Source organism: Anarrhichthys ocellatus, unplaced genomic scaffold (genome assembly GCF_004355925.1).
Source record: "Anarrhichthys ocellatus isolate YVR2014 unplaced genomic scaffold, GSC_Weel_1.0 scaffold24, whole genome shotgun sequence".
NCBI lineage: Eukaryota > Metazoa > Chordata > Actinopteri > Perciformes > Anarhichadidae > Anarrhichthys > Anarrhichthys ocellatus.
In genome coordinates this window covers 372,929-391,572 of record NW_022280054.1, presented here as the reverse complement: position 1 = coordinate 391,572, position 18,644 = coordinate 372,929, and the positions used below count along the sequence as shown (strand labels likewise).

At 41.4% G+C, this 18,644-nt stretch overlaps 1 protein-coding gene across 1 annotated transcript; it reads right to left on the bottom strand.

Moving 5' to 3' along the window:
• Positions 1 to 6,612: 6,612 nt before the first annotated feature.
• igsf10 (immunoglobulin superfamily, member 10) lies at positions 6,613 to 18,168 on the bottom strand. Its single transcript, XM_031860538.1, has 9 exons — positions 17,966 to 18,168; positions 16,770 to 16,899; positions 15,788 to 16,178; positions 14,504 to 15,271; positions 12,472 to 14,367; positions 10,697 to 12,337; positions 9,201 to 10,104; positions 8,252 to 8,615; positions 6,613 to 8,169 (listed from the first exon to the last, which is right to left on the bottom strand). Exons 1-9 carry the CDS (start codon positions 18,166 to 18,168, stop codon positions 6,637 to 6,639), a joined length of 7,830 nt encoding a protein of 2,609 aa, XP_031716398.1. The 3' UTR covers positions 6,613 to 6,636.
• Between the last annotated feature and the right edge of the window lie 476 nt (positions 18,169 to 18,644).

Below are 18,644 nucleotides of genomic sequence, written 5' to 3'. Positions count from 1 at the left end.
TACAGTGGTGAGGCAGGAAGATATCAGCTTGGTAATAGGGAAAAACTCCATCTGCGACTACAATAATGCCAAAGTGGGAACTCTTGTCAGCATTCCTTCTTTAAATTCTCATCCAGGGTGTTGATATTTGTTTGATACTCCCTCGCCCTGCTGCATGAGAAAGCAGGATGCAGAGCTGTGGCATGAGAATCAGAAAAAAGGGGATCAACAGACACCTTTGAGAGGCTGGCCTGTCTGGGATACCAGGCATATTTGACAGGATATCTCTGTGTGCGCAGCAGAGACCTGTGTGCACATAGAGGGCAGTAGGTAGGTCAAAGGACAGGCCAGAAAGTGTCAGCTACAGTTGTTAACCACAATGGTGGGGAATATATGTTTAAAAAGGTCAATGTCATGTACAAACAAGGAAAGAATGTGCTGCTCTTGATGCAAATGGCCTAAACATAAAACCTGCTTTCTTCATGTGCAACTAAGGGCTATGCCCTGCTAACGGAATTCTAAAAAGCCCTAAAAAAGAAATGTCTTACATGCTGGAAACACACATGTGTCGCTTGAAGCAAAGATATCCTAAACTTTTTCTGGTCACTGGATATAAAGTGATATGCCAGAAAACGAAGACTGAAAACTTTAGGGAATATCTAGACGAACTTTCATGATCCGAGCAGCATGACTTCAGCAGCAACCAACTCAAAGCAATGATGAGGGTCTGTTTTTCCTGTGATGTCATTGTGGTATCTGAGGTTGCTAGGTGCCATGAAGACATTTATGTAGAGCAGAAAAGCTGCAGCAGGTGGTCTAAATGATGTCATGTAAATTGATTGACTTCACTTGGTGTGAAACTAAACCTGTGAGTCTGTTTTCAAGTTTAACAGAGTGACGCAAGTGAGTCTGTTTTAGTCAATTCGACACTGGGGTATTATCAGCATAGATTTTCATATTAAAATCAGAAATGTTATTTAATCTTTTGAGTTTTTTAGAATATCATAACAGATACCATGATTAGAGCTGCTGATGCCATCTATTGGTAGCATTTCAGGATGACACAATGCGGGCTCATAATTGCTGATTTGAATGAATTGATTTGAGTATAATTATGAAGATGAAGTTGACAAACAAAATCTAAGTTGTCGCAGATTTTTACTTTGTTCTAGATATATACAAGTTCAAAGATGAAGTGTGAATATGTCAATAGATGGTTAATATATTGTAATTTAAAGTAAACAGATACTTAGATTGACAGCTACAGTTTACATATTTATAGCAGTGATGGGAAATAAATTTCGACCAGAATGTCTCTCTAAAGAGCATGCATATAGGATGAGAAGGCTCTTTTTTTTTTTAGAGCTGTCAGACTCCTGCTGTCTCCTTTGTTATTCATAGGTGTTTAGTGTTTCCTCAGACGTGTTACAGCTCCTCCAGACTGCATCTAAATTACACATTAGCTTTACTTCAGAGATGGGAATTCATTTTCCAGAAGCACAGCAAAAATGCTGACAGTGAAATTGTATCAGTGACGAATGCTATTTGTGAACTCTTGACTTATCTTTCACAACAGCCATTCATCTTGAGCTTTGTCTTCTTGCGCTGGAAACAATGAGATTTAAAAAGGAAATATGGGAAACCAGTCAAACAGGAGAAAAACAGACAACCTCATTCCCACAACCAGGGGCACAGAGAGGAATATAAAATGGTTCCCTCGTCTCAATACAGATGTGGGCCTCAATGAAAGCTAATGTGGCAATGTTAAAGCTGAATTACATTAATACTAAGTTCCCAGTGAGGTTCTGCCCCTAGACGTTTACTTACCCTTCACGGCCTTCTGACTTGTGTCAGTGACATTTGTGATGTGACATACATCTTTATTAATTCATCACTGAACCTGGAAAAGCTAAACTTGTCAGACAGGAACATCAACCTCTGCTGTAAAGTAGCAGTGCCACATTGTTGATGCAGCCTAATTGGGTGAGCTGGCTTGTTTAAAAGCTTTCCCCCCCTTTGGGACTCAATAAATTAGAAGTGCTTTGATGTTTTTAGTTTGGTGTTTGTGTAACTGAAGTGAGGAAGTTTAGGTATACGGTAGTGGGCTTCACCAGTCCACCTGGTTATTCTCTGGGGACCAAAGGACCACATCTGCACCCGATCAGATCGGAGAACTCCCGCTGATGTATTTCCATTGCCCTTAGGACAGAGACTGAGGTTACATGGTCTCATCAAAAAGTGTATCCCAAGCCTTATAATTATGTGTGCCATGTTGGATCTTTTTTGTTATTGCATTTATTAGATTCCTCTTACATTTGGGGGTTGCAGTATCAACTTACTGGAAGGTTTGGACAATTTATTGATAAAGTCAGTTGATTTATGAGTGGCCCTTCGCCCCGGAACCTGGCTCCTATACCTGGCCTAAGTACTTGAAGGCTCACTTTTAACACTTTCTGGCAATAGCTGAGGAAAAGAAAGGCCTTGAGAGCTTTCATAGAGTCTCATTGTAAATCAACTATTGCTTTAAATGCAATTGCAGGTGAAAGACGACAACTGATACCTGCTTGCTGTCCTTTCCCTTACTAATGGTATAAGCTCCCGCCAGCAAAACTGAGTCATTTCCTGAGAAGCACTGGTCCGAGAAACCTGGACCCACCATCACAGCATGACAAATCCTACCCAGAGAGGTGCAAATATGAATCTGTCTTACTTGTGGCTAGAAGGTGGATGTGTGGATTCTGCAATGTTGGTGTGAAATTCCAGCATCGCCACAGGTACTGAGAGAGACGCCGATCTACCGTACGAGCAAGCATGTGTGTGCATCCACATGGCCGAGTGTGGAACGGAAAGAGATCCTTTGATTTTTTGAAAAGACTTTCCCACCTATAGGTTTGGATAGCAACAAAAATCAACCAAGTGCTCCACTTCATTCTCCTGAGGACTGTACTTGTTGCCAAGTTTACAGCATCAAAGAAATAAGACAGACTCTCTGAGCTAACAGAGAAGAACTCTCAGACTGCTGTTGGTCGGCTCCCAGCAGTCCTCTCTTGAGATTTCAGGTTCCATGTTCAGGCTGCTAGCATTCTAGTTTAAGTATGGAATTCATACCACAGACCAAAATATGTCTCACCCTTCCCTGGTTTCCCTCGTACCGACTCCGTGGACTTTGTTCTTCCTTTACAATTTTTCTCACTCAGCTCTAAGTTTTTTCTTTTTTTAACTGTCTATCATTGCAAAAAATTTTCTACTGAGCAATTTCCTCTTTAAATGTGCAATAACTGTTTTTTTTAAAACTTGTGGAAACGCTGACATATTTTCACCTTTTAATGTTGATATGGCGAATGTGATAGCATTCATTTGGAGACATGTTTCTAGCCACCTGGTCAAGTTAAGTCCATAATCACTCTCCTTTCACATCTATTTTTAAAAAATAGAAAGATATATCAGCCATTATTAGCTTATAATAGATATATCAGTATTTTTTGAATATGTGTGTACATCAAACAAAATGACTATTTCCTGATATATTGTATTGGAACTCCTATATCAATCAATATCAGTCTTGACCTGAACAATCTACTATCATATTGAGAAGTAATACTCACTGAAATATAAGGGCCTTTACTGTATGAAGTGTATATTTAAGATAAAAAAACATGAAAAGCTAGACAGGGAAATAGTCATGAGACTTATGTTTCAGCAGCTGAGAAGCAAGTAGAAATACTGACCTATTGAGTGACTAAAGAGATCTGGTCTCCCATTGGTCCCTTGAGTGCAGATGGACAGCCTTGCTGCTGGATGGAAGCATGGGGAATACTAAGGTTAGAATAGCTGGTTGAACAAAGCCTCTATTGTTAAATATTCCCTGCAGTTTTAGCCTAATTTAGAGACTTTGTTGAGGTAAAGACTGTCTTGGTAATCAAATATTAAGCACTAAATTGGCAGCTGAATCCAGTTTAAAAAGTAAAGGGACATAAATGTGAAAAATCAACAATTTGCATCCAGGAAATGTAACTTAAATTGTTTGTACTGTGAGTCTCTTAGGAACGTGACCTGAGAGGTAGTGAGGACAAACCTCCCAGTAAGAAGTAATTTGATTTAGTGCAGATTTTTTTCAATTTTTTTTCACAATCTGGCCAATGAGTGGCTATACAGATGAGTGTAAAAACAAAACCTGTTTTTACACTCATCTGGTGTAAAAACAGGTTTTGTTTATTCATCTTGTGAAATGGTTGTGGTTGTGCAGCTCTCCATGTTGAGATGTATCACTTTAACAGCTGTAACCAGAAATTGGGTTCAGAGGTAGTCTATTCGACCTGGTAAAGATACAATTCCCATAAATCATCACAAATATCCAAGTTAGAGGACGTGAACTCTAGCGTTCTCCAAACATGAACCAGAAAAATACATACAAACCAACAAATAAACAAATACAAATAAAACAAATAAACTTTTCATCATCCACAGAAGGCACATGGTGCGAATGATAAACTGTCTTTCACATTAAAGAGGCAAACATACAAATATGTGGTGTTTTTTAAAGACAACACTTAATTAGTTTTATTTATGTATGGTTGTCGCCCAGCTCACATATGAATGCAGTTTTCATTCAAATCATGGAGCAAGTAACCTGCATTCCAAAGTTTATGGAAGACAATTCCCTCTTTCCCCATATCTGTCTGGGTCATAACACATTGCTGTAGACTGGCTCTAAACTTTGGAAACGTGTATTTTTTCTGAGACCTCAAAAATTGATTTATTGAAACTTGCACATTCCTCTTTTAGTATGTGTCTCCAGCTTAAGATGCAGCTATTAACTTATTGGAAGACACTTTAAAGACTTTGATACCTCTTAATGAGAAACATTTTTTACTATGGCCCATAGCCAAGTATAGAAAGAATATTCAGAGAATTCGTTTGAAGTCTCTACCTCAATCCCATACAATGTGCTTCATTTAAAACTGTAACTCTATATCAACCTACAATTCATTTTCATCGGACACATATACAATTGCTTTATTTGATGTAATTTAATTCTCAGAGTGACAGCATTATTTGAGGCCTTGTAAAAAGGAATTTTTAGCCTATTTGAAATGTGCATCATCATATAGGTGATTCACAATTGGTGCAATTTACCGAGAAATTGGTTCCAGTTGTTGCCCTTAAGGCATAGGGGGGGGGTGTATTTGTCTTAATGAGTGCCCCTTAAAATTACTTTAGAGGTTAAGGAACCATCATCACTACAGTATATAGTCGACCATTTCACTCTTACTCTCTTTCATTATACATTAATAATTAAAGTTTAATTAAAGTGTGGCATGTAATGTATTCGTATCTTTTCTGAAAATATAACTTTGGAAATTTCTTAAAATCCCCCCCCCCCCCTCCCCATCCCTCTGTTTAATTTGCAGGAGGGCAGTTAAGTCAGCACTCAATCACAAACAAAAATCAAAGGCTCCCCTGTGGGTCTTGCACAAAGAGATATTTTCACAGCTGGAGAGTTAAAACTGTGTGTCTGGAAGATTTCTACTGCAGTCGGAGCCAAAACCTCCTCCTGTAGAGTGAGGAACAACTGGATAATCCCGATGGCCTTCATTTCAACAGCAATATAACAGCCAGTTTTGTATACTTTTAACAGTGATGTTTCGTTTCATATGCTGCATGTCTAATTTAAAAGGATTTGCTGTATCAAATAGTACAATAAAAACATAAAGAATTCATGAACAATGTCTTTTTAATTTACTTTTGTCACCCATACTTTGATAAAGTAGATACTACAAATAGATATACATATACTGTATTATTACAGATTACCATAATGTATAACATTACTGTAAATTCTTGTGTACAACACAATAAATTGATAGTGTGTTTCTGACCAATGAACTGAACTGCATATAGACATAAAAGAATCAGCTTTAAACTGTTATAAAAATAAAGTATAATAAAGACATCAGATGTGATATAAAGCACTGTACTGTCCATGCAGATATGTATCCAGTGTAAAACAAGCCTCATAGATTTTTTGTCATATCAATTTTCTTCCACAGTAAAATTAAATAAATTGCTCATGAAAAATATTTACTATCTATTCTGCCTGATGTTGTTTCCATTTGCTCTAAGAGGACAAAGCAATGTGTCATGACAGCAACAACCACTGGCCAATGTAAAAGGCAATTAAAAGCCTCTTGGGAGCCTTTTCTTTCTTTCTTTTAATCTGCTAAAACAATCGATTTTCTTTCTCTGTATGTGATGTAATAGTATACCTATATGCGGCTAGCAACGCCTGGTCAGAGAAATTACATTAAGTTTGACAGTATGCACTGGTGCTTTTGCTCCCATGAGAACCACCCTAAATGAGAACCACCTTTTCCAGACCCCAAGTTACAAAGTTACAATAACAACTTTCTTGCCCCAGGCTGGGTTTTCCAGCTAAGAAAAACATGACTTTCCCTGTAAAATGTCTGTTTCCTTTCTCTTCTTGTTTGTTTTTCAACTCCACATATATCACTTTTTTAATAATATTCCACAAGCCATGATCCTCACAAATCCACATGTGAGAAAACATACACTGTGACTCCCAAACACAAGTGACTCAGTGTTAGTTAATATTTATGTTAGGATATGCCACCGTCCTCTCTCAGTTTTGCCTTTTTCTCAGAATATATGTACATATGTGATCTTTGAGTCTGTACCCAGGTGGTTCTTGGCCAGGCACTTGTATGTGCCAGAGTCTGATGCTTTGGGCCTCTGAATGATAAGTGTGCCCTGAGGGTGGAGCAGTTCACTACCCATAGGGCGGCCCTGTTCTGCCGCTGACAGAACTGAACGATTGGGCAACTCCCAGGTGATCGCAGGCTTGGGAATCCCAATGGCGGCACAGTTGAGCTGGATAGGTGTCCCGGTCAGTGCTCTTACACTTGGAGGTGGCCCTAATGTGATCCGTGGAGGGTATGCAATGATAATAACAGGGACAGTGAGCACAGCCTCTCCAGCATCGCTCCGAGCCCTGCAAATGTAGTTCCCTCGATCGTGGAGAGTTGTATCCTGAACAACCAAAGTACCATTCTCTAGTAACTGGTAGCGCCCGAGGACTTGAGGCCGAGTAAGAGTGTGGCCACTGGCAATAGTCCAGTGGATTTTGGGTCTAGGACTCCCATCAGATAAACAATGAAGGAAAAGAGGTTCTCCAGATACACTGCGTATGATGCCCCTAGGCCTTGTCAGGATGTAAGGCTTCTGACCGACATCCAAAATGATTAGCTTCTCTATATAACCAATGAAATTCTTTGCACCACAGCGGTACTTCCCAGCATCTTCATTACCAGAGTTGTAGATGACTAAAGTCCCACTTCTAACTAGGTGGTGGCCACTAGTGATCCGTGTCCCATTAGGCAAAGTCCAAGTGATGTCCGGCACTGGGTATCCATCAGCAGAGCAGTTTAGAACTGTGGTTTTCCCAATCCGAGACACAATACGTTCATTGAAGGGGTTCTTGAAGATCGGCCTCCTGAGTATACTGCTCACCTCCAGCTGCACTACCATTACTGCCTCTCCTCCATCATTCCTTGCCATGCAGATGAACTCAGATGTATCAGTCGGCCGCACGTTGCGAATCTCTAATGTCCCATTATGGTGGACATTAATCCTGCTGCCATAGTATGGTGCTTTCAGAAAGATGTTATCAGGCATAATCCAAGTGATACTAGGCATGGGATCGCCCTCAGCCTTACAGTCTATAAATTTCCTGGAGTATTTAGCAGCTACATCTTTGATAACAGTCCTGTTCTGACGGTAGCCATTGATCACTGGTGGGTTCCCTTCAATATCAAGCTTGTAGACTTTTCTGTTTTCTCCAGCAGGGTTTCGAGCCATACAGACATACTCCCCAGCATCGATAAGCTTCACATCCCTGATATCCAGAGAGCCATTGACGTGCATTAGGTACCGTTCATTAGATGCTGCAATGACATCGTTAGTAGGCAGCATCCACAAGATCTTCGGTTTGGGCTCCCCAAGTGCTTCACAGTCAAAGCGGATCTTCCCTCCAGGCTTCACCCTGACATATGTCTGGCTAGTTGGACGTATCCTGGCGGCAGCAGTGACCACAGTGATATGAAAATGCATCTCATCCTTGCCCACCTGGTTCTCAGCATAGCAGGTGTAGTCTCCTTCCTCTGACATACCAACCTGGAGAAACATAACAGTCACGTAAAACTTAAAAAAAAAGGTTTTTATGTTTCATTAAGGAAGATCACATGCCATTGCGTACCTGGTTTAGGTGGAGAGTTCCATTGTCAAAAAGTGTATAGCGCCGTGGTCGTCCTCCACTGCTGGCATCAGACTGAAGAGCACTGTTGACCACTGTTCCGTCTGGTAATCCCCAGGAGATCTCTGGCTTTGGTGCTCCTGAGGCTTTACAGTCAACCTTAAAGTCTTTACCATAAGGTACCTGCTTCTTTCCATAGAGCTTTGGGTCTATCTTGGCTGGCTTCATTGACACACTGACCTTCATGAGTTGGAGATCATCACCAATTTTGTTTCGTGCCACACAGAGATAGTGTCCAGCATCTTTATCACTCACAAGGCCAATAATAAGAGTGCCATTATCCAGGACCTGAATTCTGCTGCCCATCCTGCAAAGATACATGACAGAACAGTAAAGAGACTTAGAAGTTGGAGAGGACAGGAAAAATGCCTGATCAAAAACAAGTGAGCACCATTCACTATAGTGCATGACAAGGACAAATAATGTACATATTGTCATTGTATGAGTCTCTTAACTGTTATACAATTGTTATTTAGATAATTCTGAAAATACTTTAATTCCTGGGCTATACTTTTTGAGAGCTATGCTAGTACTTACCGTAATATATCCACTACAGAGTTCATATAGTAGTATCTCTGTTTGTGTGTTGTTACTAACGTATCTTATAAAAATAATGGTCTGATGGCAAGAATTTTGCTGTCACAAATCACAGTCATCTCCATAATAATAGGAAATCATTTTCATATTACTGGATAAAAATAGAGTTTGTTTATCAAAATAATTCACGGGGAGAATCCCCCTGGACCCTATTACAGTCGGATAAGTCTACATTTTTTTAATCATGTATTGTTCTGCTCGTCTGTCATTGCATCCACATCTTGGCAGTGCCGCAGAAAATACACACACATGACTGCCAGGTCTGCATTTCTGCCACTGATTGAAGCTTTTTTACCTGTGCCACTGGTCCACTACAGCTTTAGAAGGCAGCCTCCAGATGATCCTGGGCTTAGGGTCTCCTGTAGCTGAACAGTTTAGTCTCAGCTGGTCCTCAAAGAACAACGCTGTTACACGCTTTGATGTCTCCATTATTTGAGGTGCAGACTCTTGCCTCTCTACTGTCAGAGTCACAACCATTCTCTCTGAGCCAGTCGAGCTGGTAACAATACATTCATACTTGCCGCTGTCTTCTTGAGTCACATCCTTAATGCGGAGGGTTCCATTCCTATACACTGATATCCTTGTGTCACTGGCAGGTCTGTTATATCGTACCGTTGACCCATCATGGAGGACCCAGTGAATAGTAGGCTGAGGGCTGCCTTGGCCAGTGCAGGGTAGCCACAAGTTTTGGCTTACACCCACATAAACCTGCTGCCGTTTCTCCTCCACGATACCTGGGGGAGCTGCCACCACCTGCAGTCGGACTGTAGCAGTATCGGCTCCAGCTGGATTGCTGGCGATGCATTTGTAATGACCTCTGTCATAAACAGACACCTGCTCAATAACCAGAGTCCCATCAGTAGATACTGATACCCTTCCTTTCTCTGTGTTTTGACCCCTGACCTGGGTTTGGTTGGCCAGGATCCAGGATATCATGGGTGTCGGCCGACCCTCTGCTTTACATGTCATCTCAACATTGTTTCCTGCATGAGACTTTATATCACGCATTGTTGGTTCCAAGATGCGTGAGGGGTAGGTCACCACAGAGAGGGTGACAAGAAGTTTATCTGATCCATAATCATTCTCAGCTAGACAGAGGTACTGCCCACGGTCCTTTATGTTGGCATTCTGGATCGACAGTGTGCCATTGCTCAACACCTCAAACTTTCCCATCCTCCCCTTGACGGTAACAGTGGTACCTGAGGGAGAGAGAAAAGGAATTTCATGTCAGAAAAATGTTGCACCCCTGTGTCTGTCCATATCTCACATTCTGCTGCAGCAAACTGCAGAATATTTTGGGTGGCGAATTATGGCTGCATGCTTAATGAACCCTTGTGATTGCGGTGACTCACCCTTTCTAAAAACACCTTTTATTGCCTGATTTACTGTATGCTGCCTTTGACTACTTGCTGACCCCTGACTCACTATTTTTAATTGGCCCCCGGCCAGTATGGGCCGCTACTGATATCACAGCTTGTTTTGGATGTTGTGTTTGGCTATCACAGCTTACAAAACTACCAGTACACACACTGCTGAGTACCTCTCAAGATTGTGTTAAATGTCTTAAACACCAACTTCAAGCCGATTGCCTGAATACATCATCGCCTGTTTTCGAGTTTGAATGATGTTTTACCATTTCAGAACCTCTGAAAAAACATGACAGTTGCCTGATATTTCATTTCATTCCTATATTTAAATGTAAAAATGAAAGGATGCAGTTTTCCCATGGCTTTTGAGTTGTTTTTGTTTTGTTTTTCTAAATGATGAAAGTGAATGAAATTGTTTTTGTACCTGTGGTTGAGGGGAAGCGCTTCCAGGTTATAGCTGGCTGAGGGTTTCCAACAGCCTCACATGGCAGGAAAGCATCTGAATTGGATAACACAGTGAAGCTGGCTGCAATGCCCCCAACTATCTTTGGTTTACTTGTCTTGACATTTGGAGTGGGTTCGAAGCCAGCAATATTGGCACTTGTAGCTTCATTGCCAGCCACATGATTATAGACACTAGAGATGGCCTTTTGTGTGCCTATGTTGTTGTATGGGGCAGGGGTATTGATGTATCTCTGCACAGCTGAAACAATGGTCACTGTGTGAAGGCCTTTACCTGCACTGTTTCTGGCACTACTTATCTGCGCAGTAGGTCTGATTCTCCTCACTGGTGGCCCACGAGTGGTGTGATCACTGTTCCTCTGTGTTGGCGGTCTGATGTTGCTGTGGACTTTGGTCCGAGCTGTTGTGTAAGGCCCTTTTGTGGTGATTGGTATGAATGTGGTGGTGGGGTTAAATGTGGTTGAATAGATCAGAGGAGTCTTGGTTGTGGTATAGGCTCGTAAACCACTAGATGTGTTCCAGTCAAATTCCTCATATAAGTCATTCTCTTCCTTTGACGTTTGGTCAGTGGAAACAACTACCGGAGTTCTGTCCTCTTGCCTAGATGGTGTGTAAATGGGCTTGTAGAGTGAAACAGTCCTTTGTGATAGTGTGGTTGTCCTCATTGCAGTTTCCATAGTTGTGATTGAAGCCTCAGTTGTGGTAGCAGGGCGTAATCTAGTGATTGTAGGTTTGTTGAAGGGTCTCCTACCATTAAAGGGTCTCCTTCTCCGCCCTTGTCGCCCTCTTGACCCATCAGGCCTCTGTCTGATTACAGACCAATTATCAGGTAGTCCCCCAGACCCAGATGATAATGCTTCATCAGGATTTTCAATTGAGGGTGGTTGGACAGTAGGTGGGGAAGGGAGAGTCTGTGATTCTGGTGGTGTTTCAGCAGTGGTAGCAGACTTGGAGTAATAGGATGGGCTGGTAGGAGTTAAATGGTGAAAGCTGGGTCGCAGTGTTGTGAACTCTAAATCTGCAGAGGAAAAATATCCATAGTCATCATCTAATGAACCCTCCTTGCTCCCTGTGTGTCTGGGTGGGGCCAGAGTCCTAGGTTCAGAAAGTAAGTTTGTGGTGGGAATAGCTGCCGGGGTGGTGGTTGGGGTCATTGTTGTTGTCTCAGCTGTAGTTGAGTGTTTTTGGGTGAAAGAAGGCTCCCTCAGTCTGCCAAGTATCTTTTCTCTTTCTCTGCCACCAAACAGCCTGTTCCATGGAATTCTTCCTCTAATAACCTTAGAGACGGTTGTAGTCGTGGTCGTGGTGGAGATTGATGGTTCTTTATTCGAGGTCAAAAGTGGATCAATTGTAGGGTCAAACTCAGGGGCATCAGCAGATGTTATGAAGCCACTGGAAACCTCTTGCCTTGACTCTGTATGGATGAAGGCAGCATTTGAAGTGATGTAATATGTTGTGGTAGAAGCTGCAGTATTTTGAGTAGAGGCAGGTCTCTCTGTTCTGTGTAAAGATGAACTGGAGGAAACTGTAGGTGTGACCGGCTGCAGATCAGTGGTTGCTGTCTTCTTTGCTGTCTTCTTTTTGTCTTCATCACAATCACAGTCTGAAGTGAAAAATAAAGAACAAAAGGAAAAGTAGACACAGATAGCACAAAATATCACCTAAAGAAGCACAAACTAATGAAGCAATAAAAAAATTAACAATGGCTCTATTTGCTTACAAAACAAACTGGCTTACCTGTGGTCAGTTCAATTCTATAAGGCACCGTGGCGTTCCCTTCCTTCATCGATGAGGGCTTTTGAAGTTTATTGATGAAAGACTGTATGTCAGTGATCCTGTTGGGTTTAATGATTCTCCTGCGGCCTTGGAAGGTTCTTCTGCGCCCCCCTCCTCTGCTGTTTTTTCGCGGGATAATATGTATCTGCTGCCTGGAGATGATGGTGGATCCTGCAGGCAGATGTGGGGATTTGATTGTTTGGGTAGTGTGGAAGGTTATCTCATCTTCTTGTCTCTCGGTGGTGGTGACGGCTGTGAATGTCGTCTGGCTTTCTGGGTCTGTGGATGTGTAAACAACTAGCTCCCCTGGGCTTGGGCCATCCCTCATTGGAGTGACATAGGGGTCTGTGTGAAATGATAGCGCCCCCCCAGTGGACGTCTCTGGCTCTCCAGGTTGTTCACCTGAGAATTGGAGCTTAGTTTCTTGTGACGTGTTTGTTACAGTAAGTTGGAGAGTGACTGGGCTCCTGTTAGAGCCCGGCTTAGTAGTTCTTTCCAGGGCATAAAAATCATTTGTCTCATCAAAACTAGAGAGTCCCGTGTTGTGTGAAATTGTGTGGTATGGTGTTACTGCATCATTTTGACTTTCCTTTTTTTCTGTTGGATGGTGTGTGAATGTGGACTTGATTGGTGTAGAATCTGACTGCATATATGACTCTGTTGTAGGTGTATTTGTGTTTTTTATCACTTGATTTAATTCAAAATGATTACTGACTGTGGTTTCCAAGCCAACAGTTTGATGTGCCCCTATTGTTGCTACGTTACTACCATGAGCTGTCTGTGTGGTTGTTATAGTTTCAGGTTTCCTGTTCTCTTGTCCAAATAGTCCACCTTTCTGTGGATTGTCTGTTGTTGGTTTGACCATTATTGGCACAATGTTGAGATGATCTTCATGATGATCCTCACCAGAGCCGATTTCACTATCACCAGCAAGAGCAGTGTTTGAGTTTTCATATTTTACCCCCTCTTTCTCTGTGCCAGTCTTTATTCTTGATCCATGTTGAGCCTTTTTCATAAATGCAGCAAACTGCAGTGGGTCCACATTCCTGGAAGCTTTATCAAACACCCTACTACTCCAGATGCGTCTGTTGGTGATTGGCCCCCTCCTTCTCTGTCCCAGTCTACCTCCAACACCTACTCTACCCTTTGACCCAATTCTAGGGTAAGGTCGATCTGAGGTTATGGTCTTAGATTCCTGACTAGTTCTGTCAGAGGGACTGGAAGAGGGGATCTCATTGAGGGTGATTGTGTTTTCAGTCAAGCTAGGGTCAAACGTGTCTTCCATTTCTACCCCTGATCCCTCACTGTCCGAAACTGTCACCTTTGATGTTTCTCCAGTCACTGTCACCTGAGACACAAGCAGATCAACTCCCAGGTAATTAGAGACCAAACACCTATAAAATCCCCTGTCCCTCGCTGTGAGACCCTGAATCAGCAAGGTTCCATTGTCAAACACTTTCCTTTTCCCATGAGACTTGTCAAGTACTGAGTGGTCAGGGAGTACCCACTGGACTGAGACCTCAGGACTTCCTGTGGAGCTACAGTCTAAAAACAGATTTTCACCCAGTGGCTGTGAGAGTTGGACACCGTTGACCTCAGCTTCTTCCACATCAGGTGACAGGACTGTCACTCGAAAGGCAAGGATATCTGCATCCAGGTAGTTTGTGGTGATGCACCAGTAGAGACCAGTTTCTGAAGCATCTGCACCCCGTAAAGTGAGCTTCCCTTCAGCAGTGATTATGAGCCTTCCGTCCTCACTGGAATAAGGAGCTCTGACCTTATTTCCATCTGGTAAAATCCACTCCAACAAAGGCTTTGGCTCACCCCAGATTTGACAGTCCAATTGCACCACACCACCTACGTTAAAAATAAAATATATATTTTATTACAGTAATTCTTGTCAGTAGATTTTTATCATCAGTTAAGAGTTTAATTATAGGTATGAATGAAGACTGAAGTGAAGGTCAAATAAGCATTGATCTCTAACTCCCACCTGTAAGTACAGTATGCTCAGTCTTGGTTTGATTATCTCGCTTGATCATGGTCCAGGAATAGCGGCCCCTCTTAGGTGAAGTGTTTTCCACACGTAGGTTGATCACAGACTGGTACTTAATGTGCAGAGTAGAGAAAGTGGTAGTAGTGCGGTCAAGCTGGAAGCTCATCTCTCCCTGCATCAACCATTCAGGGGAGGCTTTAATCTCAGCCACAATGTTTGTGTAAATTCCTTCCTCTCCTTCCTTTATTTTTATCTGACTATACCTGTACACCATTTCTGGTCTTCTAGCCAGCATTAAGCCTCTCTCAAGTGTCATGGGAGAGTCACTGTAGGTGGCCAGTATATGCCACAGCTGCTGTACGTGCTCATAGTCAATGTTACACACCAAGTATGCAATTATGCCAGCAGTAAGCACAGCGGCATTGTTTCCCTCCTCCTCCTCCAAGGTTTGTGTTAGGTTTTCAAAAGTAGAGGGCCTCTGGACAGTGCAGGATAGGCTGGCATCATTGTGAAAATGGTCAGTCAGGTTCATTTGTATGGATCCTAATGGGGCAATGAAATCCTTGGGGGAAACTGGAGTAAAGTCCCCCTCATCCAGGCTGATGTTTTTCTGCTTTAGATGGGGTTGGATCCAGGGTTTGATACAAGTGAAGGCATCACCGGAGAGGAGGAATAGAGGTTTGTTGTGGTAAGGGGCAGGATTTTCACAAACAGGACACAGCTGGCCTCTGGGATATCTCCTGTCTCGCTTGCATTTCAGCACACCTGGAAACATTTCAATAAAGTGGTGTCACGTTTAGTTGGTTGCATGTAAGAAAAGATTATTTACAGTTTCCACATTATGGGCCAGCCAAACCAAAACTGATCAGTAAAACTTGTGATCCAGAAAAGAACACCATCATCCAGAAGTATAATTTAGGAGTTGACTTTTACATTAGCCAAGTCATGAATCGAGGATATAACTTTCGTTCCTCTGTGTCTTTAGTGTTTTCTGTAGCCCTCAATATGAGAAAACCCCTGCCTCCAGTGACATCTTTGCAAAGATTTATGTTTCCCTTCTTGGATGTGCCTTTCGTGCTTTGGATACAAATCCAAACACTATTACCTCACAGGAGAAAAACATGCCACTTTAAGTCTGAGCACAATAACCTATTAAAGTACTATTGCAGTTACCAACCAGTTACCAGATGTGGCTTACTAAAGCTGCTAATAAATGCAGCTTCACGCACACAAAAATGTTTAGATTGCCAAAAGGTGGTTCTTTCAACACACACTCCTCACCTGTGTTCCTCTGTGCCCACACTGAGAACCACTTCATACGACAATCACATGTCCATGGGTTGCCATGAAGGAAGAGGCTCTCTAACTGGCTGCAGCCCAAGAAGATGTCTTCAGGCAGAGTGGTGAGAAGGTTTTCCGACAGGTGGATGGTTCTCACAGAGGACACCTTGAATACTTGACTGTGTCTCAGTGTGATGAACGTGTCTGGGTGGAGCTGCTGGAGGTGGTTACCCTCCAGGTGGACCATCTGTAGTTTGGTTAGGCCGTAGAAAGCCTCTGGGCTGATGAACTCAATGTGGTTGTGGTCCATGTGGATTCTGAGCAGATTGTCCAGGCTTTTAAATGTCTCTTTCTTGATTTCCTTTACTTTATTAAAGGACATCTTCAGGACCTGTGAGAACGTGATTGACAAGTTGGAGATGGTTTCAAAAGACTGGTGACTTGGGTTTATTAAACAGTATTTATCATATATTATCATAACACCCAACAGCACATTATTTACACAATGAAATGATGACCAGAAGAATAATTTGAATGTGGTTAATTTAGCATGTAAAAGTTTGACCAAACAGTTATTGGAGAGCTTCCTTTATATAAAATGAATATAAAGTCCACAATAATTCTCTCATTGTGAAGCTTGTGGTGTTTTTTGTGAGGACTTTGCAAGACAAAAGTTGAGCAGCTCCAAAATATCTGAGTTTGTAGCTTGTGGTACTGATGTGATGTCACTGCTGTTATATTGTACTCATGATTTGTCCATCAGTTGATTTTTCAGTTATTTGTTATCAGTGGAAGTAAAATTGCACATTGTTGATATTTGTGTGTCATGCATGTACAAGTATTGAACTGAACCATTGTATACTGGCAGGTTTTTCACACCATTACATGCTTTTGATATTCCAGTACAGCAAACTTGTATATTCCAATATTACAAGAAAGGCTGAAGTCTGTACATAAGAGACTGACAAACACATGATTTTACCTGTAAGGACTTGAGATCTTGGAAGGCTCTGTCGTAAATACTGTGGATGGTGTTGCTATGCATCATCAACAATTCTAAGTTCTCAAGTCCCGAAAGATCATTTTCTCTCAAGACAGATATACTGTTGTACCTAAAAGCAGAGAAACGAAAAACAGATTTCAGTTTATCAGATCAAATGTACCACATACTATTTTATGGAACATGTTTGATTTAAAGCACATTTAAATCCCTCTACACCCACACAAGTGTTTTTAATTACTCTTCCAGATTCGACCTCTGCTCAGGTTAAAGATGAGAGAGCTATGCTGGTACATAATTGATGATGTCAGCGTAATGCATGTTCTTACAAGAAACATTAACAACGTCAAGCTTTTCAGCCCTAACATGTAAAAAAAGTTTGGGAGACGTCAATTAAGCACATTCTATATACACATATACACATATATACAGTCATGAGAGGTCAACTCAGATTATTAAAAGAAAACACCTTTGTGGGAAAATCATATTTATGTATTACCTTTAATATTGGGTATAATGCAGATTTGTATACTTGTTACTGATTCCAGGGAAGCAATTTGTTAAATGAATCATCACTTCCTTAGACAGGATATTATTATAACGTACTTTTTTATTAATGATATATTTATTCATATTTATGTCAACTTTTTTGTGTATAAGGATCCATCATTACTAGAAACTAACTAGTAATTATAATAGTGTGTTAATATCAATGCTTCTACGAGGATTTGGTTTGGAGTATAAGGAGATACACTCATTGCACTCCCACATAGGTGTTTTGAGTTGAATTGATGGATTACACCTCCCCTCAGGTTTAATTTGGGTGGAGTTACATTGGGATTTAGGTGAGGTCTCCACAGTTAAAGAACAAATAAAAATTATAAAAACTTATATCACAGAAGCAAGCTAAAGGTACAAATGTAAATGTTGTGGTATAGCTATGGTAATGGTCATTTACATTTTTATTTCAATATAGGCAGTTACTTATTTTACTACCAGTGATGGCTTACAGATTTAAGTTTAAACTCTGAAAAGGCAGTACCTGCCATTAGTTTAATTGCAATGTTGTTCCTGCTTGTACAGTCAGCGGTTTAAATCCTTCGATACAATCCTCCTCTAGAGTAAATTACCTGCATTCTCCACTCTGTTAAAAGCTGGAAAATAAAGCGAAAGCTCACCCGAGGTTAATTCTTTCCACAGCTGGCTGGATGTGGTCAGGTACTGCGGTCAGGTATCTGAAGGTGCAATGCACTTCAGTGGGAACGTTGCAGATGCATGATTTGGGGCAGTCGCCGCTCGTCGGCAGCACAGCAGCCAAGAACAACAGAGCCTTCAGCAGCCACCTCCGCTGGTATGGAGCGCCGCAGCCACACGCACTCATTGTTCACGGGGATGGGGCTTCGGCTGCACGGACAGGGGGGGGATTAGATTTTGTCTTGAAACGTTAATGAAACCCACCTGGAAAAAACCGCACAGCATTAACTTACTCCAAATATGAATATAATAATAGATAGATAGATTTATTTCTGTAACTTTGCATTATGTCACTCAACTTTTTTTACAGCTCGTAATATTTGCATGTTAATATATAATTATTCATATGAATTAAACAGGTCTTTTGATACAGAGCACACATAGTTAAGGTGGTATTTACGTCAAACAAGAAATTACATATGCTAAATTGTATGCAAATATGACAAATATTCTCTTACTAGGCTTTACCAATAGTAGGCTAATAACTACCGTATTGATAAGAGGGGAGAAAAAAATATACCTACGTGTTCCTTCACTGCTCTTGAACATCTGTAGAAAACTGCTGCACTTGTAATGGCGTAAAAATCTGGATGGAAGCTTGTC

Coding starts and splice junctions, on each gene's coding strand:
- igsf10 (XM_031860538.1), bottom strand. CDS start 18,168: ATGAGTGCGTGTGGCTGCGGCGCTCCATACCAGCGGAGGTGGCTGCTG. Junction 16,179..16,769: donor AAGATCTCAAGTCCTTACAG/GTAAAATCATGT, acceptor ACGTTCTCACAG/GTCCTGAAGATGTCCTTTAA. Junction 8,616..9,200: donor GTAGTGGACCAGTGGCACAG/GTAAAAAAGCTT, acceptor GTATCTTTGCAG/GATGGGCAGCAGAATTCAGG.